The following is a 26,729-nucleotide window of genomic DNA, read 5'->3' as shown; positions in this document are numbered from 1 at the left end:
AATATGTCATAATTATTTATGTAAATTCCATTGCTAATGTCTCATGTGTGTTGAACTAGTGTCATGTGTACATGCTGGTGTCAAAAGTGACTGCTGTCTGGTGCTGCCACCCCCTGTAAAGGAGTGTCGTTCTCACTTAATGCACTGTTGCTAAGTGATAGAGATTGCAAGCAGTGAAGAAAACACCTGTGTGCATGTGTAAAAATGGTAAGAGCACATTGATTTACACCTGTATTTCAGTTCTCAGCCAAAAAGACAGGTCAGGATGAATTTCAGTTCAGTTCAGAACCAAATGCATATTTGTATTGATGATTGTAATTTGATTATTTTGTATACTATTGTTAATATTTGTGTTTTAAAAATGTTTTTGATTGATGTTTTTTTTTTCGGTCTAGTTCAATTTATTTTGTGCTACCAAAATCTGAAGTGTGCCTGCCTGAAGGGCTACCAGGAATTTTGAAATTTTGCAAGGCCTGCATGTTTTTTTTTTTGTTTTTTTTTTGTGGACTGCTCATAAAAATAGTATTGCCATTTAATGATGTTTCAAGACAGTGTTGTAGAGGAGTTATTTTTATTAATTTAAGAAATGCTAGAAAATACTAGAAAACTAGTACCAAGAGTCCATGATGCGCCTCATGCTCATGAATCTCATGCCACCCATATTGCTGAAGCTCCTGTACTCTCCAGGCCTGAAGTAGGACATCCTGCCTCTGTAGTGGGGCTGCTCATACATGAGCCAGTGGCCGTCCATCACATGACAGGACTGGCAGTGAGACATGCGGTAACGGTCCATGATGTTGTCACAGTCATCCATCATCTCGTACATCTGACCCATGAAGTTCTCCCTCTCGTAGATCCTCATTCTGTAGGAGCCTTTGTACTGTAGTGAAAGAGAAGTCAGTTATGTTTACAGTGTAGCGAAACTCTCTGAAAGTGTTGTCTTTTCGAGATTTAAAATTTTTCCTCAATGTCCCAAAATTTTTTATCTGCTCTCTGCTTTGTGTTTCCAATTAAAAGTAGTTTATTAAAAAGTGTTTATTACTAACAAAAATTTCATGGAGCTCACCATTGGGATCATACGGCAGGATCTGATGCAGTTGCTCATTCCAAACATGGACATGTAGTCAGCATACTCGCCCCTTTTAAAGAAATACTGATTTCCCATGTAGTTGGGATGATCATACATCATCCAGCATCCGCTCTCCACTCTGCAAGAGTGACAGCGGTTCATGTAGGAGGAGAAGTCACCACTGTCACCCATACACTCATAAGAGCGACCCTGGAAGTTCCTGTCCTCGTAAAAGATGACCTGAAAAATCAAAGTGAATCTTTTGAGTTGTTTAAAGTGAAACTTAAAAAATCAAATGTTTTTGGAGTTAAACTGGGTGGAAATCTTAGCTGTAATGAAGTTTACCTTGCCCATCATGGTTGCGCTGTCTGATCCTCAGTAGTTCCACAAAGGGGAAGCTGAAGCTGATACTGGTTGTTGACTGACTGCTGTCACCCGTACCTTTATACTAGACCAAGACTAAAGACTACACAGCACCTATTGTTAGTCAATTCCTGACTGTGCAAGTTGGAATAGAAGCCATTCAAGCTGAAGCACAGTATCTAGACCTTACTACTCAAATTTTTCACTCTAGAATTTCTGAAGTTTAAATTGTAATTATGAAGCACTATACTAACTAAACACGTGAAAGAGGTTTTAAAGTATTTTGTTAATTGTACCTCATTACAATACTTGTTTTAGGATTTGAAATTTTTATTTTACTTGACTACTACTGAAATAATTAAGTTTTTTTTACTTATTCAAGGAAAACATTTTACTGCTTACAATTTCATTTGGAAACTAGAAAAAAAAGTTGGCTTGAGAAAGCCGGACCAGAGAGTTTGAAGGAGTTAAAAGTAGTTAGAAGTTTTAAGTAGTTTAAAGTAGTTTAAAGTAGTTTAAATTTTGATTGATAAATTAGTTAGAAAGAAAGAATAGTTAGAAAGAAAGAAAAAAGATTAGCTAGAAAGAAAAAGAAAGAAAGATTAGTTAGAAAGAAAGAAAGATTAGTTAGAAAGAAAGAAAAAAAGATTAGTTAGAAAGAAAAAGAAAGATTAGTTAGAAAGAAAGAAAGAGAAAGAAAGATAGATTAGATAGAAAGAAAGAAAGATAAGTTAATAAGAAAGATTAGAAAGAAAGATTAGTTAGACAGAAAGCAAGCACGCAAGAAAGAAAAGTTAGAAAGAAAGAAAAAAGAAAGAAATTTTAGTTAGAAAGAAAGAAAGAAAGAAAGAAAGAAAGAAAGAAAAAAAGAAAGAAAAGATTAGAAAGAAAGAAAGAAAGAAAGAAAGAAAGAAAGAATGGTGGATTAGTTATTTAGAAAGAAAGAAAGATGGATTAGTTAGAAAGAAAGAAAGAAAGATGGATTAGTTAAAAATAAATAAAGATAGATTAGTTAGAAAGAAAGAAAGATAAGTTAAAAAGAAAGATTAGTTAGAAAGATAGATTAGAAAGAAAGAATGAAAGAAAGACAGATTAGTTAGACAGAAAGCAAGCAAGCAAGAAAGAAAAGTTAGAAAGAAAGAAAGAAAAAAGAAAGAAAGATTAGGTAGAAAAAAGAAAGAAAGAAAGAAAGAAAGAAAAGATTAGGTAGAAAGAAAGAAATAAAGAAAGGAAGAAAGAAAGAAAGAAAGAAAGAAAGAAAGAAAAAAAGAAAGAAAGAAAGAAAGAAAGAAAGAAGGAAAGAAAGAAAGAAAGAAAAGAATAGAAAGAAAGAAAGAAATAAAGAAAATATTAGAAAGAAAGAAAAAAAAGAAAGAAAGAAAGAATGGTGGATTAGTTATTTAGAAAGAAAGAAAGAAAGATGGATTAGTTAGAAAGAAAGAAAGATGGATTAGTTAAAAAGAAAGAAAAATAGATTAGTTAGAATGAAAGAAAGAAAAATTGATTAGTAAGAAAAAAGAAAGAGAAAGAAAGAAAGAAAGAAAGAAAGAAAGAAGGATTAGTTAGAAAGAAAGATAGATTAGCTAGAAAGAAAGAAAGAAAGAAAGAAAGAAAGAAAGAAAAAGAAAAATGGATTAGTTAGAAAGAAAGATAGATTAGCTAGAATTAAAGAAAGAATGAACGGTGGATTAGTTGGTTAGAAAGAAAGAAAGATGGATTAGTTAGAAAGAAAGAAAGAAAGAAAGAAAGAAAGAAAGAAAGAAAGAAAGAAAGATGGATTAGTTAGAAAGAAAGAAAGATGGATTAGTTAAAAAGAAAGAAAGATGGATTAGTTAGTTAAAAAGAAAGAAAGATGGGTTAGTTAGAAAGAAAGAAAGAAATAAAGAAAGATGGATTAGTTAGTTAAAAATAAAAAAAGATGGATTAGTTAGAAAGAAAGAAAGATGGATTAGTTAAAAAGAAAGAAAGATAGATTAGCTAGAAAGAAAGATGGATTAGATAGACAGAAAGATGGATTAGTTAAAAAGAAAGAAAGATAGATTAGTTAGCAAGAAAGATAGATGGATTAGTTAAAAAGAAAGAAAGAAAGACTGGTTAGTTAGAATGAAAGAAAGAAACTGATTAGTTAGAAAGAGATAGATTAGTAAGAGAGAAAGAAAAAAAGATTGATTAGTTGGTTAGAAAGAAAGAAAAGAAAGATGGATTAGTTAGAAAGAAAGAAAGAGATTAGTTAGAAAGAAAGATAGATTAGATGGAAGGATAAATAGATAGATTAGTTAGAAAGATAGATTAGTTAGAATGAAAGAAAGAAAGATAGATTAGTTAGAAAGAAAGATGGGTTAGTTAGAAAGAAAGAAAGATGGATTAGTTAAAAAGAAAGATAGATTAGTTAGATAGAAAATAGATTAGATAGAAAGATAGATTAGTTAGAAAGAAAGAAAGAAAGAAAGAAAGATTAGTTAGAAAGAAAGAGATTAGATAGAAAGATAGATTAGTTAGAATGAAATAAAGAAAGATATATTAGTTAGAAAGAAAGATGGATTAGTTAGAAAGAAAGAAAGATTAGATAGAAAGATAGATTAGTTAGAAAGAAAGAGAGATTAGTTAGAATGAAAGAAAGATAGAATAGTTAGAAAGAAAGAAAGATGGATTTGTTAGAAAGAAAGAAAGATGGATTAGTTAAAAAGAAATAAAAGAAAGAAAGAAAGAAAGAAAGATATATATATATAGATAGATAGATAGATAGATAGATAGATAGATAGATAGATTAGTTAGAAAGAAAGAGATTAGATAGAAAGATAGATTAGTTAGAATGAATGAAAGAAAGATATATTAGTTAGAAAGAAAAATGGATTAGTTAGTTAAAAAGAAAGAAAGATGGATTATGTTATGTTATGTTTCTTTATTATCCCCAAGGGGCAATTTGTTCCACAGCAGCCATTGGCACAGCCAACACATAAATACAGTAAAAGATACAACAAAATGAACAATAAGTTGTTAAAAAAAATAAAAAAAATAATAACACAATTAACCCATAGATGTCATCCTGGAAAAGTTACAAATTGCGATGTTTAGAGCTGGTTCAAGTATTTAACAGCTAATGGTACAAATGATCTTGTGGTACAAGGTTATGGTACAAATGAATTTGACTTTGCCTTTCTAGAGAAGGCAAACCTTCTCCCTGACGGCAAGAGCCGAAACTCTGCGTGTAGAGGGTGATAAGGGTCTGCCAAAATGGCATTTGCCCTCCGGACACACCTAATCTGGTAGACCTGGCTCAGATCATTAAGATTGACACCAGTGATCTTCCGACACTGTTTAACAAAGCTTCCCAGCCTATTCTTTCTAATCAAATTAAGATTGCTGAACCAGCAGATCATTGAAAATGTGAGAATTGACTCAACAAATGATGAATAAAACATTTTCATAAGTGAACTTTCAACATTAAAACTCCTCAGTTTCCTTAAATAAAACAGTTTTTGATTGACCTTTTTGCAGATCCTATCTGTATTGGCCTCAAAGGTCAGTTTATCATCCAGTATAATTCCCAGGTACTTATACTGACTGACAGTCTCCACTACTGAGCCATTTATAATGGTACATGGCAAGGCAGGTGGTTTCCTACGGAAGTCAAACCGCATGTCTTTGGTTTTTGCGACATTTAACTGTAGGAATGACTCCTCGCACCATTCTATAAAACTGTCCAAGACTGGACCATGGCCCACCTCATGGTCCTGCAGAAAACTAAGTATCACTGAATCATCAGCATATTTGATTATGGATGATGATTCAGAAGTACTGCGACAGCGATTTGTATACAATACAAATAACAATGGCGATAAGACACACCCCTGGGGTGATCCAGTAGAGCACATCAGGGCCTCAGACAAGGTGCCATTTACACGTACTCTCTGTGGCCTCCTAGTCAGCCAGCCAACCAACCAACATATAGTACCAACATCTATTGCAGGAATTTCAGAGAGCCTCTGAGCAAGAATATGGGGCTGCATGCAATTAAAAGCTGATGAGAAATCAATAAAAGTAGCCATTACATGTGTCTTTGTGCCCTCTAAGTGCCCCGTAACACGGTCCAGCAGTGTTGCTGTGACATCCTCCACCCCTTTGCCTGCCTGATATGCAAATTGGAGTGGGTCAATAATATTCTGTGACATAGCAAGTAGCTCTTCTTCACAATCTTTTCTAGCCCTTTCATGACTAATGACGTAAGAGCCACAGGGCGGTAATCGTTCAGTCCCTTAGGTGATGGAATCTTAGCCACAGGAACAATAATTGATTCTTTCCATAATGCAGGAACATCCATCTGAGCTAAGGAAAGCTTGAAAATACAAGAAAAGATATCACATAAAAATAAACCACAATCTTTGAGCAGGCGGCCACAAACGCCGTCAGGCCCGGGACTTTTTCTCTGGTCAGTCCCCTCCAAAATTCTACAGACATCCATTTCACTAATCTGAATTTTACTGCCCTCAGGAGCCTCCCTAAATTTAGACAGATCCTCAGAGAAATCATGACAGTCAAATCTCACATAGAATTGGTTCAACTCCTCAGCCAGGGCAGTGTCAGACTTATCAGGGTGAAACACCCCCTTTTTTTATCTTTAATACAGACTATAGATTTAATTCCCTTCCAGGCATCACGAAGGTTATTGTTCTTCAGTTCATCCTCTACTTTATCTTTAAACCTTTTTTTGGCCAGCTTTCTTAACCAGTTTATGGGCCTCTCGTTGCTGGTGAATATTACCCTGGCGGAAAGCTAACTTCTTCTGATTAAGGACACTTTTAAGGGATTTACTAACCCAAGGTTTGTTATTTGGATATATTCTAATTGTCTTCTTGGGAATAATAATATCTTGCATGTGTAGTACATAACTTGTTACAGTATCAAGCAATTCATCTAAGTCATTACAAGCATATTTAAAAACATCCCAATCAGTGTTATAAAAACAACCATTTAGTTCTTTAATGGCACTCTCTGTCCAAAGAGCAACCTCTTTGTGTTCAATCTTCCCTCTCTTAAGGGCTGGCTGATAGACAGGGGCTAGAAGAACACAATTATGGTCAGAGGATCCTAACAGAGCCCTTGCATATGATTTATACGCCCCTTTTATAGTGCCATAACACAAGTCTAGCACTTTGCCATGTCTAGTTGGGCAATTTACATATTGGTAGAAATGACCGAGGGGCTTTTTAAGACAGCAAGAGTTAAAATCCCCCAAAATAAAATGTGGAGCATCAGGAGAAATACTCTGCAAATGGTGCACGAGTTTGACAATGGTGGATGTGGCATCTGCCAAACTGGCTTTAGGATGGATGTACACCACCGTCAAAAATACTTGCGGAATTTCACGTGGAAAGTAGAATGGACGCAGTGAAATAGATAAGAGTTCAGTATTGGAAGTGCAGATCGATTCTCTCACTATGACTGTCTTACACCAGCGTTGATTGACATACAGGGACACGCAGGTCATCAGGTACTGATCTTTCAACCAGGTTTCAGTCAAAGCAATCACACACGCGTTTTTCTATTCAGGAATACTCTTAACATGAGCCTGCAGCTCGTTGATCTTATTCCTCAGTGACTGCACGTTTCCTAAAATAATAGAAGGCAGTGGCAGGCGACGAAACCCTCGCCTGCGTAGCCTCTGTCGCACTCCTCCTCTTCGGCCCCGCTTCCGCTTTTGTCCAGCGGACCACTGCCGGCTGCCTCCGGTCCAGTGTCTATATGACAAGTGTAGCCACACTTGCCCTCCTCCTTCCCGGCCGCGCCTCCTCGCTCGCACCGCTGTCAGCACATCCAAATTAGCAGCTCCGTGACTGTAGATCTCCGGCGGAATGCAGCTGGGTATCGGCAAAGTCCCGACAGCTGATTTGCCGCACCCTATGAGGAAGTCCCGGCTGTATTGGAGCCTACACGGCTGGTTGTTTGCTCCGTAGCACTGGACATTTGTTTGGAAGCTCAAGATGGTACCAAAAGTGACAATGTTCATAAGCAAAGCATTCATAAATTCCATGATGATTTCACGCAATTAAAAAGTGTCAAAGAATGTTAAAAGGTTAAAAACACCATGCGCACGACGGTAAAAAAAACATAAATAGAAAAATACACGCAGACCCAACCACTGCTGTTCGTCGCCGCAATGCAGCGCCGCTCTAGTTAGAAAGAAAGATAGATTAGTTAGAAAGAAAGATTAGATAGAAGGATAAATAGATAGATTAGTTAGAAAGATAGATTAGTTAGAAAGAAAGAAAGAAAGATAGATTAGTTAGAGAGAAAGAAAGAAAGAAAGAAAGAAAGAAAGAAAGATAGATTAGCTAGAATGAAAGAAAGAATGAACGGTGGATTAGTTGGTTAGAAAGAAAGAAAGATGGATTAGTTAGAATGAAAGAAAGAAAGACTGATTAGTTAGAAAGAAAGAAAAAAAGATAGATTAGTAAGAGAGAAAGAAAAAAGATTGATTAGTTGGTTAGAAAGAAAGAAAGAAAGAAAGAAAGAAAGAAAGATTGATTAGTTAGAAAGATAGATTAGTTAGAAAGAAAAATAGATTAGATAGAAGGATAAATAGATAGATTAGTTAGAAAGAAAGATAGATTAGTTAGAATGAAAGAAAGAAAGATATATTAGTTAAAAAGAAAGAAAGAAAGAAAGATGGATTAGTTCAAAAGAAAGATAGATTAGTTAGAAAGAAAGATAGATTAGATAGAAAGATAGATTAGTTAGAAAGAAAGAAAGAAAGAAAGAAAGATTAGTTAGAATGAAAGAAAGATAGATTAGTTAGAAAGAAAGAAAGATGGATTAGTCAAAAAGAAAGAAAGAAAGAAAGAAAGATAGATTAGTTAGAAAGAAAGAGATTAGATAGAAAGATAGAAAGATAGATTAGTTAGAATGAAAGAAAGAAAGATATATTAGTTAGAAAGATGGATTAGTTAGAAAGAAAGAAAGATGGATTGGTTAGTTAAAAAGTCAAGTCAAGTCAAGTATATTTGTATAGCGCTTTTCACAATACAGATTGTATCAAAGCAGCTTCACAGTATTAAATTAAAATAATACAACAAGGTTTGTTTCTAGTGGAATTTATTGATTGATAAAATAAAATTAAATATCCCCAAAATATCCCCAAATGAGCAAGCCAAAGGCAACAGTGGCAAGGAACCGAAAAACTCCATCAAGTGACCTAATGGTGTCCTAAAACTCCATCAGGTGACCCAATGGAGAAAAAAAAAAAAAACCTTGGGAGAACCCAGGCTCAGTCGGGGGCCAGTTCTCCTCTGGCATTTATGAACTAGAAGCCGGATTGTAGTTTGAACTGTAAGATTAAAAATATTATATGAATGCCTGGCCGAAAAGATGCGTCTTTAATCTAGTTTTAAACTGGGAGAGCGAGTCTGAGCAACGAACAGTATCAGGAAGGCTATTCCAGAGTTTTGGAGATAAATGTGAAAATGATCTCCCTCCTTTGGTTGATCTGGATATCCTAGGTATGACCAAAAGCCTACAATTTATTGATCTTAAAGAGAGCGATGGATTATAGGGCGATAGAACATCCGTTAAATAGACTGGAGCTGGAGTCAGTAGCAATACCATGTAAATAATACGGAACTTTATAGGTAACCAATGCAGTGATGATAAAATTGGTGTTATATGATCATATTTTCTTGATCTAGTAAGAACTCTAGTGGCTGCATTTTGGACTAACTGTAGCTTGTTTATTGAGGATGCAGGACAACCAGCTAATAAAGCATTACAGTAATCTAGTCTCGAGGTCATAAATGCATGAACTAGCTTTTCTGCATCAGAAACTGATAGGATATTACGTAGCTTAGCAATGTTTCTAAGGTGGAAAAAGGCTGTTTTTGTAACATATGAAATATGATTTTCAAAAGACAGGTTACAGTCGAGTATAACACCCAGGTCTTTTACTGTAGAGGATAAAGTAACAGGACATCCTACTATGTTAAAGTTGTATTGTAAGAGGTTTTGTGGGCGGTTTTTTGAACCGATAAGTATTACCTCTGTCTTGTCTGGATTTAATAAAAGAAAATTACGCATCATCCAATCTTTTATATCTTTAACACACTCTGTCAATTTGGATAATTTAGCGTTTTCATCCGGCCGTGATGAAATATAGATTTGAGTGTCATCAGCATAACAATGGAAACTAATTCAATGTTTCCTTATAATATTTCCAAGTGGCATCATATGTATATTGAGAATAATAGAGGGCCCAACACAGATCCCTGCGGCACTCCATAGTTTACTGAAGTTATGATCGATTTTTCTCCATTTAAATAGACAAAATGGTAGCGGTCTGATAAGTATGATCTGAACCAGCTTAATGCTTGTCCTTGAACACCAGTATAATTTTGTAGTCGATCTAAGAGTATTGTATGATCTATAGTATCGAACGCAGCACTAAGATCAAGTAAAACTAGTATTGAGATACAGCCTTGGTCAGAAGCTAAAAGTAAATCATTTGTGATTTTAACGAGCGCAGTTTCAGTGCTATGGTGCGGCCTGAATCCAGACTGAAACTTTTCATAGATGTCATTTTCTTGCAAGAAAGAGCCCAGTTGAGCGGACACAACTTTTTCTAGTATTTTAGACATAAATGGAAGATTTGAAATGGGTCTATAATTTGCTAGATTATTATGATCTAATTGTGGTTTCTTAATGAGAGGTTTTATAACTGCCAGTTTAAATGTTCTTGGAACATAACCTAAAGATAAAGACGAGTTAATAATATTGAGGAGAGGCTCTTCCACTACAGGTAACACTTCTTTCAATAGTTTAGTTGGTATAGGATCTAATAAACATGTTGTTGTTTTAGATGAAAGTTTATTTAACTCTTTTTGCTCTATAGCTGTAAAGCACTGTAATTGTTCTTGCGGGGTGATAATTGAGGCTGAATAATAAGGCGCGATTGAAGATTGAACGTTTACAATTGTGGTTCTGATGTTTTCTATTTTCTCAGTGAAGAAGTTCATGAAATCATTACTACTAAACTGTAACGGGATATTTTGTTCGGGTGATGTCTGTTTATTTGTTAGTCTAGCCACGGTGTTAAATAAAAACCTTGGATTATTTTGGTTATTTTCTATTAGTTTGCGGAGGTGCTCAGCCCTGGCCGCTTTTAGGGCCTTTTTATAACGTGACATACTGTCTTTCCATGCGATTCTAAAGACCTCTAAATTAGTTTGTTTCCATTTACGCTCTAAATTACGGGTTTCTCTCTTTAGAACACGCGTAGTATTGTTGTACCATGGTGCTTTAATTTTCTCTCTGACCTTTTTTAATCTAATTGGTGCAACAATATCCAGTGTTCCAGAGAGTTTTTTAATCTAATTGGTGCAACAATATCCAGTGCTCCAGAGAGAATGGAGCTCATAGTGCTAGTTAGTTCTTCTAATTCATCTGTTTGTTTGGGTTCAGGCAGCAGCTGAGACAGATTACATAAACAATTTGAGAAATTATCTATGGTGGATGGAAGGATTGTTCTGCCTGGTCGATAACGTGGCGCCGCATGACATATTACAGCAGTACGTAATATGCAAGTTACCATATAATGGTCAGTGACATCATCACTTTGTGGAATGATATCTATATCGGTTGGATCGGTTCCATATGATATAATTAAATCGAGTGTATAATTAAGACGATGAGTTGGTCCGGTGACGTTTTGCTTGACCCCAAAGGAATTTAATAAATCTGTAAACGCAGCCCCTAACGTATCATTTGGATTATCTACGTGTATGTTAAAATCTCCAACAATTAATGCTTTATCGACATTGACCAATAGATCTGAGAGAAAATCTGCAAACTCTTTTAGGAAATCAGCGTAAGGCCCAGGCGGTCTATATACGGTAGCCAAGGCTAGAGATAATAGGGATTTTTTTCTAACATCTAAGAGCGTAACATTTAGTACAAGTACTTCAAACGAAATAAACTTATAACCCGTTTTCTGAGTAACATTGAGAATATCTCTATAGATTGTTGCAACACCGCCGCCACGACCAATCAGACGGGGCTCATGCTTATAGGAGTATCCAGATGGAGTAGACTCATTTAGACCGAAATAATCATTTGGTTTAACCCAGGTTTCAGTAAGGCAAAGTACATCAAAGCTATTATCTCTGACTATTTCATTTACAATAACTGCCTTAGGTGTGAGTGATCTAATGTTTAGAAGACCTAGCTTTAGAAACTGTTTTTGTTTACTAATAGCAACATTTTCTGTTTTAATAATAATTAGATTTTTCCTAGATCCTGCAGTAGATTTATTATTTGATCTCACTAAACGAGGAATAGACACAGTTTCTATGCAATGTTCTACACTAGTATTTATATCAGTTAAATTGGTGCAGAAGAGACTATGATTTGGACTTTTGGTAACTAGTCATCTAACGGTATTTAAAGGGGCATTCCACCCATTTGAACATTGTTTTTTATTTAAAGTGGGTCATATATGTAGTCGAAATGTAAAATCAATTTTGAATTTGGTGCCTTTGTGACCGAGGAAAGACAAAAAATAACTTCAGGACGCATTTGTATGAAAGACAACAACTCCCACAATGCACCACATTGCACAGCTCCGCAAGCCACTCCCACTAATCCAGAAAGCGCATATCTGCCTATAAGAGAAATCACTCTTCCGTCTACAAGGCTAGCTACCACCAGAGCTTGAAATTCATTTCACATTCACACAAAATGTCTAGTTAGTTGGCGAACTCATTAGTGCATTACTCCTCGTTTGTATTTCTTTCGAAAAGGTGAATTATTGCATGGTACCTGGATGTTCAGTCAGAACATATGCGGTGCGAAACTAGGATAGTTCACAAACGTCCGTGTCCTCGTCTGATTCAGAGATTTCGTCCAGGAGAAATTGTCATCGTTGAAATTCTTTGCCGCAGACGGACTCTATCTCTGTGTTCGTAGTTGCATCTTACAGTCTATGAGTTGCATAGTGAGATCACCGGTGCCACCAGTCCGCCCTAACTCGAGCCAGTCTGGGCTCCTCGTCCGCGGCAGGCAGGTCTTCTGCCTCGGCTGCTCTTCGCTATAATGCGGCTTGTAAAGGTAGCCACAAACACCTGATTCAAGCATCAGACTTCCGAAATCCTCTTCTTCTATATCATATTGAGCACTCTCCTCCGCTATTGTCATTACTTTACATCTGTCTCCACAGCGCCTGTTAGCTTAGCTTCAAACAAGATGGAGGATATTGCTTTCAGTTTCAGAGAGTAAAGTCCCACCCACTGATCTGTAATAGGTCTGTAGCGTGAGCGGGTCCCGCCCCCTGGGAAAGATGAGGAACTAGTGCTTGTAGTCTCAACAGAAATCCCCCCTCTTACACTTCCTCCTACAATGACGCAAAATGACGATTTTTGCGTCATTGTAGGAGGAAGTGTAAAAGGTAAATAGCGGATTTCTCCCGTCTCAGGGGAAAATGAGAGAGTGTTGCACGACCGTTCAATAGTATGACTGGGTTTCTAACAATGCAAAGCTTAATGCAAATGGGTGGAGTGTCCCTTTAACATTTTGGAGATGTTATCCGACAGAAGATCCTCTCCGAATCTGTTTGGGTGTAAGCCATCAGCACGGTAAAGCCTAGGACGCTCCCAAAACAGATTCCAATTATTTACAAAGAGCAGTTTCTGCTCATTGCACCATGACATTAACCAGTCATTTAGCGCGAATAGTCTACTAAACTTTTCATGTCCTAGTCGGTACGTGGGAAGCGGTCCTGACACAATAATCATTGTTTCGGGCGATGTGCTGCATACCGTATCGATCAGATTCCTGAAGTCTTTCTTCAGAACCTCCGTCTGGCGCAGCCTGATGTCGTTCACTCCCGCGTGCAGGACCACAGTTCCGACGCGCTCGTCACTGTTCAGAATCTCGGGAACGCGAGCGGCGATTTCAGAAACACGAGCACCAGGAAAGCAGTGACTGTGCACCTTACTTTTACCTGACGTAGCGTGTACGTGTCGAACGATGGAATCGCCGATGATCATAGCATCGCGTTCTGTTTCGCGAAGAGGGGAGAAGCGGTTTTGTGTGGATAACTCGAAAACCGGGAGGGTCGGAGAGAGTCTTGGTCTAGACCTGACTCGCGTCTTCCGCTGCGGAACCATCCAGGCTTCGTGGTGGCGTGTTGGAGCCGGAGTGAACGAGACCATGGCTGATCGCGACCTCGGCGCTCGGGACCGATGCTGAGTAACGAGTAGACGAGGTCGGAATCAGCGGGTTAGTAAACGTTAATCACTGATTTGTGTGCATCGGCGCGTGATGTTTCAAGAGTTAACCGCCGGTCTCTTAGCTCGGCTTGTCTCACTAAAAGGTTGTGGATCTGATTCTCAACAGCTTCCAGCTCGGACTGCAATGCGTGCAGCTCAAATGTGTCCTCACCTGCACCAAAAGGTAGACTACTTACATCTGATATATTCGCCATTTTAACAGATGGACAGTAAGTTAGCAACGACGCTACCAGTGATGCTATCAGTATTAATACTAATTTATGACTAAACTCTTGGATATAATCCGTCTTTTTAGTGGTACGGGTGTAGAGTAGACGCACGATAGGCGGAAAAAAAAAAGTTTGTTTGTAAGTGAGTGTGGAGAAGACGCGTTCAGCCGTGATCCACGGACGTAACCTATAGGAGTATCCAGCGTTAGATCACTAATAGGCTTGAGACGCGTCTGCTCAACAGTCCGCGTTGTAACTATGAGGTTTGAGCAGTAGTGCTTCTCAGTGAGGAAAAGTGGAAAATGTTCGTTGTAAGTGAGTTTAAAGAGAAAATCAAGAATTATAAATCAAATCGATAGAGCTCCAAAGACAACAACGTGTTCAGACGCGACGCATGCGCAATAGCAATAGCCAATGAACTCGATCGCTGAAAGAAAGATCGAGCTTTCTTTCTGAAAAAGAAAGAAAGATGGATTAGTTAGAAAGAAAGATAGATTAGTTAGAAAGAAAGATAGATTAGATAGAAGGATAAATAGATAGATTAGTTAGAAAGATAGATTAGTTAGAAAGAAAGAAAGAAAGAAAGAAAGATAGATTAGTTAGAAAGAAAGAAAGAAAGAAAGAAAGAAAAACAGATAGGTTAGATAGATAGATAGATAGATAGATAGAATTTTTAAGAAAACTGAAAGTCAAATCAGTCTGAAAAGATATAGCACACTAAGTCAGAACAGTATGAAGGTCTGACCCGAGTTTGGAGTATGTAGCTTGAACGGTCTAGGAGGAGTTAGTGTCTAAAAATTTGCGGTCAGAAAAATAATAAGAATAATAAGTTTAAATAGAATTTCAGTAAGTTGGCTTTCTCAAGCCAACTTAATTAGAAGTATAACAAATATTATGCAGGTCATAATGAATAAAAAGATTGTTTTGTATTTAATACAAGTTAAATACAAGCTGCTCTATGGACAGTTTCTGTTGCCTGTAGGTAATTGGCAGATAATAAAACTAGTAATTTTTTGTTTTGTTTATCAAATAATTCATATGTTTATAGTAGAGTAAAATCACTGGACGCTGAACAGACAAGAGATACGATTCTTTCATTTTTATTAAAGCATTTCTATGATTACAAAAATGTTTTAAGATGTATTGTCCTCTAAAACGTCTTTGAGGTAGGGTTTATTTTTTTAGGTTCTATAAATTCTGTTTAATTATTGTGCTTGGAGTTTATTTCTAATTGTCACAGGGAGGAACTCCGTGATCCCCTCCTCGGGCGGCCAGAGGGCACCTTCGCCCGAGTATTGACTCTCTCCCCTGTATTCAGTACAAATCCCAGCAGTCCCGTAATTGATGCTAATCATCAGTTCCAGCTGTAACTCATCAATAAGGCTTTTTAAGCACAGCTCTCGCTGTGTTCAGTGCGAAGTATTGCTTTCCCTGTGAACAATTCTGAGCATTTGTTTCCTGTGTTTGCCTACCTGTTACAACCTTATCTGGACCTTATTCTCGTTGTCTGCTGCCTGCCTGTTATACCTTCTGCCTGGACCCTGTTTTCTGATTGTATCGCTGCCTGCCTCGACCCACTGCCTGTTCCTGGACTCCGATTGTGTTTATCCTGCTCTGCTGTGTTTCGCTGGTATTTGACTTCTGCCTGTCTGACCCTGTTTATAAATAAAGCCTGCATATGGATCCCACATCGAGTGACTCGTCATTACACTAATAAAAAATGCATTTCCAGTAGTTACATCATGTCCTGCCCTCCCCCTCATTTCCTTGTTATTTTCTAATATCTGTGCAGAGTGATAAAGTAGAAGTAACCATGTTTATTTTTTAGCATTGTTAAATTGAATGCATCCAAATTTTCATAGTATCATCCAATTTAGTATTATACCACTAAATAAGATTAAAATTAGTGTGTCAGATCATAGTACTGTACATAGTAGGGCTGACCCCTAAAAGGTGACTAAACGTTAGTGTAACGGCAAGTATAGTCAGAGAAGAGAAGCACAGATGATGTTTAACCATTTATTTTAAGCAGCAGCAGAGAAGAAACAAAAAGGTAAATGACTGAGACTTTGAGCCGGTTGAATGGTGAATTCAAATGGATTAATCAGTCTCTTATCTTTGCTGGATGCTTTGGAGATTGTGTTGGCTGGATCCAGGATAATGGAAGCACACACACCTCGGTTGCTGCTGGTAGGTAAAATCCAGGTGAGTGACTGAGTGGATGATGTCCCGGGGAAGTGATGATGAAGATGGAAAGTGACTTAGAGGATCTTGGGAGTAACAGAGGAGAATGGACACTGGGATCAGGAAAACCCTAACTGGAGGGAAGTAGTCGGATGTAATGTCTATCAGGTAAGGAGTCCATAGTCTGTAATGAGACCAGACAATTTTCCTGTAGCTCTCCTGTAGCTCAAACAGTAGAGAGTTGGCGCTTGCATGGGTTTGATTCCCAGGGAAAGCAAGAACTGATAAGACTGTAAATGTGTGCCTTGAAATGCAATGCAAGTCGCTTTGGATAAAAGCGTCTGCCAAATGCATTAATGTAATGTAACTATGAATGCTACTAAGGTGTGTGCTTAAATGCTTTGGTTGATGATAGTGCTGATGAGAGTAAGGTGCATGTGATTACTGAATGAGTGCATGGTGAGAACCAGGAGGGATGCTGGGAAATGTAACCTGTGTGTGAGTGAGGGACTGCAGCAGTAAGGGAGGACCAGTGCACATGTGACAGTTAGTCGACGAGAAGAGGCTTAATCAACCAAAATTGTATTAGTCGATTAGTCACAGAAAAAAACACAGGAAGTAGCGAAGTCATTAATTCGGTTTACCAAAGCAGTCAACATTTATTAGATTAAAGGTGCATTCCATTCGACCGTAAATGGACTGTGAAGTGGACTTCACAGGGTATGTCGCCATCTTAATGAAGATTCCAATCTGAAGGGAGCGAACATGTTAAGTTCGAAGGGCACTGCAAAGATAGGTAGGTATCAATAGGTATGACAGTGTAAAAGTGGCATGAAGCAGCTGAGGCTCTGTAATTTTTTATTTTACTTAATTTACCTCAGGAATTTTTACTATGCAGCTGCGTGTAGAAAAGAAAACGCACAAGATGAGACCGCTACAATTCAATTATTAAGACCATGGATTAACATGCACCAATGCTACAATTTTCTGTCATAATCATTTGTTAACAAAAAAGTATTCATAACTTCAATGAGCTCATTGTTTCTGTCTTAAAATATTACATTGTTTAAATTAATACATTTTAACTAACTGTGATTTGTATATGTACATTTCTGAAATACATAACTTAGACAGTTACCTCTGATAACAGATCATTCTAAATTGTAATGCATTTTCTGCAAAGCTGCTTTGAAACGATTTGTATTGTGAAAGTGATATACAAATAAATGTGATTTGTAAACATCCATCTTAAAATTGATTTAAGAACAGATTTTTTTTTCTTCAAATGTATGTCTTGTGGGACTTCTTAATATTAGTGACTGTTGTTGTAGCTAGCTGCTCTGATATGTTATCACAAGTATCTACTGGTATACCTTCACAAGCAACTTGCAGTATTTAGTTTCAGATGTCGATAGAGAGCCCAGAATTCTGTACCTTTAAAAGTACTTGGACCCAGCCGTGGCTCATTTGTAAGGGCAGGTGGGCCCAACCAATTTATTCATCCAAAACATACACTGAACAAAATTATAAACGCAACACTTTTGTTTTTGCCCCCATTTTTCATGAGCTGAACTCAAAGATCTAAGACTTTTTCTATGTACACAAAATGCCTATTTCTCTCAAATATTGTTCACAAATCTGTCTAAATCTGTGTTAGTGAGCACTTCTCCTTTGCCGAGATAATCCATCCACCTCACAGGTGTGGCATATCAAGATGCTGATTAGACAGTATGATTATTGCACAGATGTGCCTTAAGCTGGCCACAATAAAAGGCCCCTCTAAAATGTGCAGTTTTATCACACAGCATAATGCCACATATGTCACAAGTTTTGAGGGAGCATGCAATGTGCATGCTGACTGCAGGAATGTCCACCAGAGCTGTTGCCCGTGAATTGAATGTTCATTTCTCTACCATAAGCCGTCTCCGAAGGTGTTTCAGAGAATTTGGCAGTACATCCAACCGGCATCACAACCGCAGACCACATGTAACCAACACCAGCCCAGGACCTCCACATCCAGCATCTTCACCTCCAAGATCGTCTGAGACCAGCTATCCGGACAGCTGTTGCAACAATTGGTTTGCATAACCAAAGAATTTCTTCACAAACTGTCAGAAACCGTCTCAGGGAAGCTCATCTGCATGCTCGTCGTCCTCATCTGGGTCTTGACCTGACTGCAGTTCGACGTCGTAACCGACTTGAGTGGGCAAATGCTCACATTCGATGGTGTCTGGCACTTTGGAGAGGTGTTCTCTTCACGGATGAATCCCGGTTTTCACTCTAAAGGATAGATAGCAGACAGCGTGTATGGCGTTGTGTGGGTGTGCGGTTTGCTGATGTCACCGTTGTGGATCGAGTGGCCCATGGTAGCAGTGGGGTTATGGTATGGGCAGGCGTATTTTTTGGACAACGAACACAGGTGCATTTTATTGATGGCATTTTGTAAGAACAGAGATACCGTGATGAGATCCTGAGGCCCATTGTTGTGCCATTCATCCACGACCATCACCTCATGTTGCAGCATGATAATGCATGGCCCCATGTTGCAAGAATCTGTACACAATTCCTGGAAGCTGAAAACATCCCAGTTCTTGCATGGCCAGCATACTCACCGGACATGTCACCCATTGAGCATGTTTGGGATGCTCTGGATCGGCGTTTATGACAGCGTGTTCCAGGTCATGCCAATATCCAGCAACTTCGCACAGCCATTGAAGAAGAGTGGACCAACATTCCACAGGCCACAATCAACAACCTTATCAACTCTATGCGAAGGAGATGTGTTGCACTGCGTGAGGCAAATAGTGGTCACACCAGATACTGACTGGTTTTCATAAATAGGCCTTTTGTGTACATAGAAAAAGTCTTAGATCTTTGAGTTCAGCTCATGAAAAATAGGGGCAAAAATAAAAGTATTGTGTTTATTTTGTTCAGTGTAGAACTCTACATAAACTGAATCAATAATAAATTGGGTAACACTTTATGAAAGTGACATGTGAAGGCTAAGTATAGTCACCCATATTTTGGAATATGTCCTCTGCATTTAACCCATTCAAGTTAGTGGAAACACATTAGGAGTAGTGAGTAATGAACACACACATACTGCAAACTGTGGACACACACACCCGGAGCAGTGGGCAGCCATTTTTATGTTCCACCCGGGAGCCATTGGGGGTTAGGTGCGAATTCATACAAGTGAGTATAAGGTGGCTAACTCGTACGAATTTGTATAACCTCACTCATACGAATTCGTACGATTTGTCTAAACCCCAGTGATGGGTAGGTTTAGGGGCGTGGTCAGGGGTAGGTCAATCATACAAATTCATGCAAATTGAGCAATTCGTAAAATATGTACGATTTAGTAAAAATCTTACGAATTTGTACGAGTGAGGTCGTATGAATTTGTATGAATTAGCCACCTCGTAAATTTCGTACAAATTACTGTGAGATCGGGTTGGTCATTTTGTCACCTGCACAGGTCGGGGCGGACACCAGATGGCCGGCCACGCCCCTCACCTGCGCACCACCGTGAGGAGCCAACACCGCAAGGACACAACAGGCAGACAGACAAAATAGGATTTAATAAGAACAAATACTTTATTGATTTAAAAGGTCTATTAAAAAAGCAGTCTTTGATCCGTTGGCAACGGTACTCCAGAAGTGAGTATAAGGATGACTCTTCTTCGCGGGACTCAGTTAGAGAGTGGAGGATACATATGACTCACAGCTTTAGCAGGTTCTTCACTGGGTTCAGACAGAGAGTGGAGGGTACGTATAACGCACAGCTTTAGCAGGCTCTTCACTGGACCCAGACAGAGAATGGAGGATAAGTATTGCACCAATGCAGCTGTACACTCACAGAGCTCAGACGGAGAAAAGGATTAGTATCACGGAGGGATTGATTTCCCACTCCAATGTTCTCAACATGACACAACATGACCCAAACCGTCCAAAAGACTCGACCGGGGCTCAACCCACCACTGGGGTAATGTATTGCCTTTTTATCCTCCCTTCCATCAGTGCGTTCCAATCACAGCGCCCCATGTTCTTATCCCACACCGGTTTCCATTAACTGTTGATGAGCCCCGTCATCGGCCGCTACACCCGGAACCGGAGACTCCCCCGGCCTAAGTCTTCCCTCCCGGAAACTCTGGCTCGCATCAAACGTTCCACTTCAAGTAATCTGTCACCCGTGACAATTTCCTACCAGATCTGAGAATCGAATGTTGGGTTTCCTTGTTTTTGGGGACTTTCCATTTGAAATAATGATTTTAAACTGTACAAACTGTATATTCTATCCCATAAACCCACCCCTAATCCTAACTGATGTATTTTTACAACGTTACCTAATAAGTATTTGTATGTATTTCTTATTAAAAGTATTATGTTTTTAAGTGTTGAAAATGTTTAACTTTGGATATAGACGTAATATATTTGTAAACCTTTTAAGGATCACTTAATACTAATGTAATTAATAAAATAAAGGTAAAGCACTTAATATTCTTCAGATTTTAGATTATTTTAAGTCATAAAGTGAGCAGGATATATTAAAATTTAACGTATGGTTTCAGCAGGCATGTTTCATGATAGCCTACTAATCGGGGCAGATGGTGCCTGTGGCTTGTCTGTTCGTCCTATGTCGAGTAGCATGTCAAATTAATGAAACCCATTGGACTCTATTTTATGGAAAACAAATACTGGGGATTTTTTTCTAAATATAATCTTTTGTGTTCCACAGAAAAAAGTCATAAACGTTTGGAATAACATGACGATGTCAGAATGAGAGTTGTAGATCCAAATGCAAGCAAGCAGTTTATTAAAGACAGGTTGAAACAGGGATAATACTCAAAACACCACGTATAGCAGGCGGGGTACCAGGATACAAATTCTCAGGAGAGGATGAGTGATATGAATGAACCCAGCGTGGATGCCAAACTGGAACTGGATGAGGAGAACTCCAAACGATCTCCAGAAGTCTGGAAACACAGACGAGATAGAGGAAATAACTCCGTAAGGAAACTCAGGCACCATAACTGGGTAAGAGAGCACAAACAAGAGTGACGAACCGACACCAAGCAATAATCACTCCCGCTAGATATAGGCAGCTAACAACAGAAGTAACTAGCTGCAGCTGCGGACTGATTAAGTGATCAGCTGGTTACTAAGCAACAAACAAGCACTACACACTCAGACCCCACACCCACAACAACCAACAGATACACAAAATGAACACACGGATCGATGAACCATGACAGACGATGAGTAAATGATTTTGGTGTGAACTATCCCTTTAGTTTTGCCATATGGACATTTAAGGACTGCATTTTGAGTACTTTATCGTACAGATTTTTAATTTTGTAATTTCACACACGGATCGATGAACCGTGACAGTACCCCCTCCCCTAAGAGTGCCTCCTGGCACTCCCAGGAGAGCCTACCTGGCGATTGTAATCATCGATAAGGGAGTGATCCAGTATGTCCCTAGCAGGAACCCAACTTCTCTCCTCCGGACCGTAACCCTCCCAGTCCACCAAGTACTGAAATCCGCGTCCCCTCCTTCTCGAGTCCAGAATACGATTGACCGAATAGGTGGGTTCCCCATCTACGAGTCGCGGCGGAGAGGGAACCGGGGCTGGCGGATTAATGTGTGAATGAAACACGGGCTTTAATTTGGAGACATGAAAAACAGGATGAATTCTCCTGTTCGCGGGAGGGAGTTTGAGGCGGACTGCCACCGGACTAAGAATCTTGGCGACAGTGAACAGGCCAATGAATTTGGGAGCTAATTTGTTACAAACGGAGCGGAGAGGAATATTCTTGGAAGAAAGCCACACTTTTTGACTCACGACGTAAACGGGAGGCTTTGACCGGTGGCGATCAGCCCGAGCCTTCGTGCGCGCTCCCACTTGGAGGAGAGTCTCGCAGGCTCTACTCCAAGTGCGACGGCACCTCTGGACGAATGCGTGAGCGTAGGGGACCGCTCCTTCGGATTCCAGACTGGGAAAAATAGGTGGCTGGTACCCTACGCTACACTCAAATGGAGATAGGCCCATGGATGACACTGGTAATGAGTTATGTGCGTACTCAACGCATGAGAGTTTCTGGCTCCAGGAGGAAGTATTCTGAGAAACCAAACATCGCAACACTCTCTCTAAGTCTTGGTTGGCATGCTCGGTCTGGCCGTTGCTCTGAGGATGAAGACCAGAAGAAAGACTGACACTCGCCGCCAATAATTTGGAAATAAATTGGGGACCCCTGTCAGAGACCATGTCCATCGGGAGGCCATGTAAATGAAAGACGTGATCTACGACAGCAACCGCTGTCTCCTTGGCAGACGGTAATTTGGGCAAGGGGATGAAATGAGCCCTCTTCGAGAACCGGTCCACTACAGTCAAAATGACCATATTGCCCTGGGAGGGCGGGAGGGTGGGAGGGCAGTGACAAAATCTAGCACGATGTGGGACCAGGGTCTCGAAGGGACAGACAGCAGTTGGAGTAACCCATCCGGTGGGCCACTGGAAGTCTTACCATGAGCACAGACTGAACATGCCAAAACAAAACTTTGAATGTCGCGAGACATGGAAGGCCACCAGAATCATTGCTTGACCAAAAAACTGGTGCGATTGACTCCTGGATGACATGCTACGTTGGAACAATGACCCCACTGAATAATGTCGGACCGTAACCCCTCCGGCACGAATAAACGACTCGGTGGACACTCGGGCGGAGGCGTTACCCCTTCTAAGGCCGAACGGACCTTCGTCTCGATCTCCCATACGAGTGTGGAGACAATGAGTCTCTCAGGAAAAATGCACTCGGGAGTGGACAGACGAACGGAACGGTCAAAAATTCGAGATAAAGCTTTGGGTTTGATGTTCTTAGAACCCAGACGATACGATAGTGAAAACTCAAAACGACCGGAAAAAAGTGCCCACCGAGCCTGCCTGGAGTTGAGTCGTTTAGCAGATCTGATATATTCAAGGTTCTTATGATTGGTCCAGACGATAAAAGGTACCCCCGAACCCTCTAGCCAATGGCGCCATTCTTCCAACGCTAGCTTGACTGCCAGTAACTCTCTGTTACCAATGTCATAATTTCACTCAGCAGACGATAAACGATGAGAAAAAAACGCGCAAGGGTGCATCTTATTATCCGTGGGTGAGCGCTGGGAAAGAACCGCTCCTACCCCCACCTCTGATGCGTCGACCTCCACCACAAACTGACATGATGGATCAGGGGCTACAAGAATGGGAGCTGAAACGAAGCGGCTCTTGAGGTTGGTAAATGCAGCCTCAGCTACACCAGACCACCTGAACGTAATTTTGGTGGAGGTCAAGGCAGTCAGAGGAGTGGCTAGTTGGCTGAAATTGCGAATGAAACGCCGGTAAAAATTGGCGAACCCCAGAAACCTCTGTAGGGCCTTATGGGAATCTGGAGTTGGCCAATCCACCACAGCCTTAACCCTCTGGAGTCTGAGCTGTTTTCTGGGCCCTGGAGGTGTTCTGACATGCTCTGACATTTGTGCTTTTTTCAGTTATTTATAAACATGTTAATGGCAAAGGTGTAAATTCACTCTATATAGCACAAACAGGGCTACCAAAATATCTGATCAACATGCATGTATATGTTTGAATTTTTAAGAGAATAATGTTTATGCGTGCTTATTGGAAAAAAATAAAATGAAAGTTGCAGAAATAAGGCCATAAAACACATACTAAATATGTGGCAATAAGACTTTTGACTAATGGATGTGGTCGCCTATAGTTTTTTCTTCAAAATTATGTGAAAATAGTCTTGCTTTATCGTTCACATAAAACCATACATTGATTTAAATTGATGTAAAACAGGTTTTGCTTGGAAAGCCAATATGCGAGGGGGGCGTGAACGAGGAGTGGTTTTCACCTTAGATTACATTGTCCCACCCACTCTGCATAATGACTCTGCATAATGAGCCATTCATTCAGGTGTGAAACTGACTGAGCCACAATGCAAGGACAAAAGATATATTTAGAAGAAGACTTATATTGACCATTTAAGATTTTGCTTACATCTATCTTGTAAACATGTTTTGCTATTTTATTAAAAAGGTTACAATTACAACAATAATTACAATTTCAACAATATTTCAAGCGTACTCTTTCTTTGTAAAAAAAAAAGATTATAGGCCTACATTTTATCTATGTATTCATTACTTTGAATATAGCCAACATTGGAATGGCTAACATCTTAGTTGATGACTTTATTTTTGACAAAAATAGTAGGCTATTTTATATATAGAAATTGCTAAACAAAAGCTTATTTGACGAGGCAGTATATTCTACAGTAAAAACTGTACCCAAATCTACTAAACAAAATGTTGTCTTTCATATTTCGCCTGACTGTAACGTTGTTTTCATGAAATATTAGTGCATATTGTTAATTTGCCGTTTAATACGTTGCTTATACAAATAGCCTACATTTTATTTCAACATATTTCAGTCGATTTTTACTCATCTCAGTCTAGCAATACAGTTTGCTAAAACAACATCATTCATTCACAAACTCGATATAAATTTAACTTCTGGCAAAGATGAAGTTGATGATAGGCTTTTGACTCGCGATCTTCGCAGTGAACGCACCGGAGAAATGCACATTTATTAGGCTACATATTTTGTTTTGGATGGTTTTGTTTAGAACCAGCTTTCTGTAAATATATTTCGATTTTTTTTAGACATGTGAGGCGAGTAGGCTACGGGTTCATGATGATCTCCAGTTCAGACCTTATGTTGTGATTGCCTATATTTACTTTAAATCCAGGAAATTTGTTAATGAAAAAATTATTAAAATTAAGATACAATTGATACAAAACGAAATTCGTTTTAAAGAAAGGATTTGTACTTTCTGTTTTGAGGTCTCTGTGAATGTTTGAAAGTCTTTTAGTGCTTAGAGCGCTCGTGTCCATCATGGAGAACTGTCACGTAATATTGTTTTTTTCCTCATAAATGCGAACACGAAAAATAAAAGACAAAAGACTTTTAAGTAAAACTTACTCCGAAATTGTGTCCTCGGCGGAATTCGCTCTTCAAAATGCTGCCGTTCGTCGTCTGTTATAATCTTCCTCTGAGGAAACAACCCGGTATCATGCATTCTTCCTCGCTGTCCAGAATCATCTGAAGGCCGGAGAAACGAGCCATACTCAAAACGCGATGAACTATCAGTAAGTCTCATGAAGAAACTGTGTTTTTATGGCATTGATGGGGGGGCGTATGCGATGCATACTAGATCAGGTAAACTATTTACATGTGAATCGCGCCGGGGGCGGGGCGGCAGCAGCTGATTATAAAGATAATGAGGCAGAAGGGAAAAACGGTACCTCTCCTTGCTTTCAGACAGATTACATGAGTTGAAAACATTTGTTTTTTATATAAATTACTTCATTTACAAGAAGAGATTTCAAGCTTCATAAAGACATATCTCACGTGTCTGTGTGAGAAGTATTCGCTGAGTTATGGTTCATTTTCGGACGCGTTTCAGAATGGACTACACGGAGAGAGAGAAGGCAGAACTCGCTTCGTGTTTATTTTTCTTTATTTGGCGAAAAGCACAACACTTTGTTTTTATTGTGAGTATACACAAAAATAATACACACTTAACAGGATCGATTGATGTATAACACAAGCATATAAGATAAAAAGTAATATTTTTATTTTATTATTTTTTTTCACTGATAGGGAAAAAAACGTAAAGGTTAACCCCCCGACCTCAGGGGGTTAACCTTGTCAGGATCCATGCGCACAACCTCGGAGGAGATGATATAACCCAGAAATGTAACCGACTGTGCATGGAAAGAACATTTCTCCGCCTTGACAAAAAGCCCATTATCTAACAGCCTCTGGAGCACTCGTCTGACGTGTTCCTGGAGAGAAGAATAAAATATCAATATGTCATCAGGGTAAACATATATGAACTGATCTACCATATCTCTCAGCACATCATTCACGAGTGCCTGGAAAACTGCAGGGGAGTTAGACAGCCTGAAAGGCATGACCAAATATTCAAAGTGCCGCCTGGGGGTGTTAACCCTCTGGGGTCTGAGCTGTTTTCTGGGCCCTGGAGATGTCCTGACATGCTGACATTTGTGGTTATTTCTGTTACTTGTGACATTTTCATGGCTAAAGTCTAATTACACTGTATTCAGCACAAACTCTGCTACAATAATATATCAGCAGCATGTGTGTAAAAGTTTGTAGTTTTGAGATAATGACATTTATGCGTGGTTTGTGAAAATACAAAAAAACATTCTCACTGAAATAAGGTCATGAAACCCATACTGATTATTTCTTCACAAGACTTTTGAAAATTGTATGACGTAGCCTAGAATATTTGCTCTAAAACTATGTGAAAATCACCCTGACTGCTCATTCAGATAAGACAATATATTGATTTAAAATTTTTACGACGTGTTTTGTGTGACAAAGCTTTATGCGGGAGCTCATTAATATGTACGCTTTTCACACCTGAGAAAGACAAAGACCCTCCCCTAACGGCCCTATTAGGAGCTATCAGGCCCTGTCATTCTGAGCAACCTTACACAAAGAATGAGGAGATTTAAAAAATAATGGCTTTTAGATTGTTTGGATTTATTTACAACAC

General features: G+C 39.0%; 1 protein-coding gene across 1 annotated transcript in view; it reads right to left on the bottom strand.

The window, feature by feature from the left end:
• Window positions 1-607: 607 nt before the first annotated feature.
• The window catches only part of LOC307163936 (gamma-crystallin M2-like), a gene marked incomplete at both ends in the record, with an annotated part of 28,302 nt that continues 2,180 nt past the window's right edge, over window positions 608-26,729 (bottom strand). The window contains 4 exons of the mRNA XM_079880283.1: window positions 608-880; window positions 1,067-1,351; window positions 25,852-25,992; window positions 26,053-26,090. Of these exons, the coding sequence (XP_079736409.1) occupies window positions 608-880; window positions 1,067-1,351; window positions 25,852-25,992; window positions 26,053-26,090 (737 nt within the window). The remainder of the gene's footprint in view (window positions 881-1,066; window positions 1,352-25,851; window positions 25,993-26,052; window positions 26,091-26,729) is intronic.

This window comes from Squalius cephalus (assembly GCF_949319135.1).
Source record: "Squalius cephalus genome assembly, chromosome: 9".
NCBI lineage: Eukaryota > Metazoa > Chordata > Actinopteri > Cypriniformes > Leuciscidae > Squalius > Squalius cephalus.
This window is presented reverse-complemented; position numbering and strand designations above follow the sequence as displayed.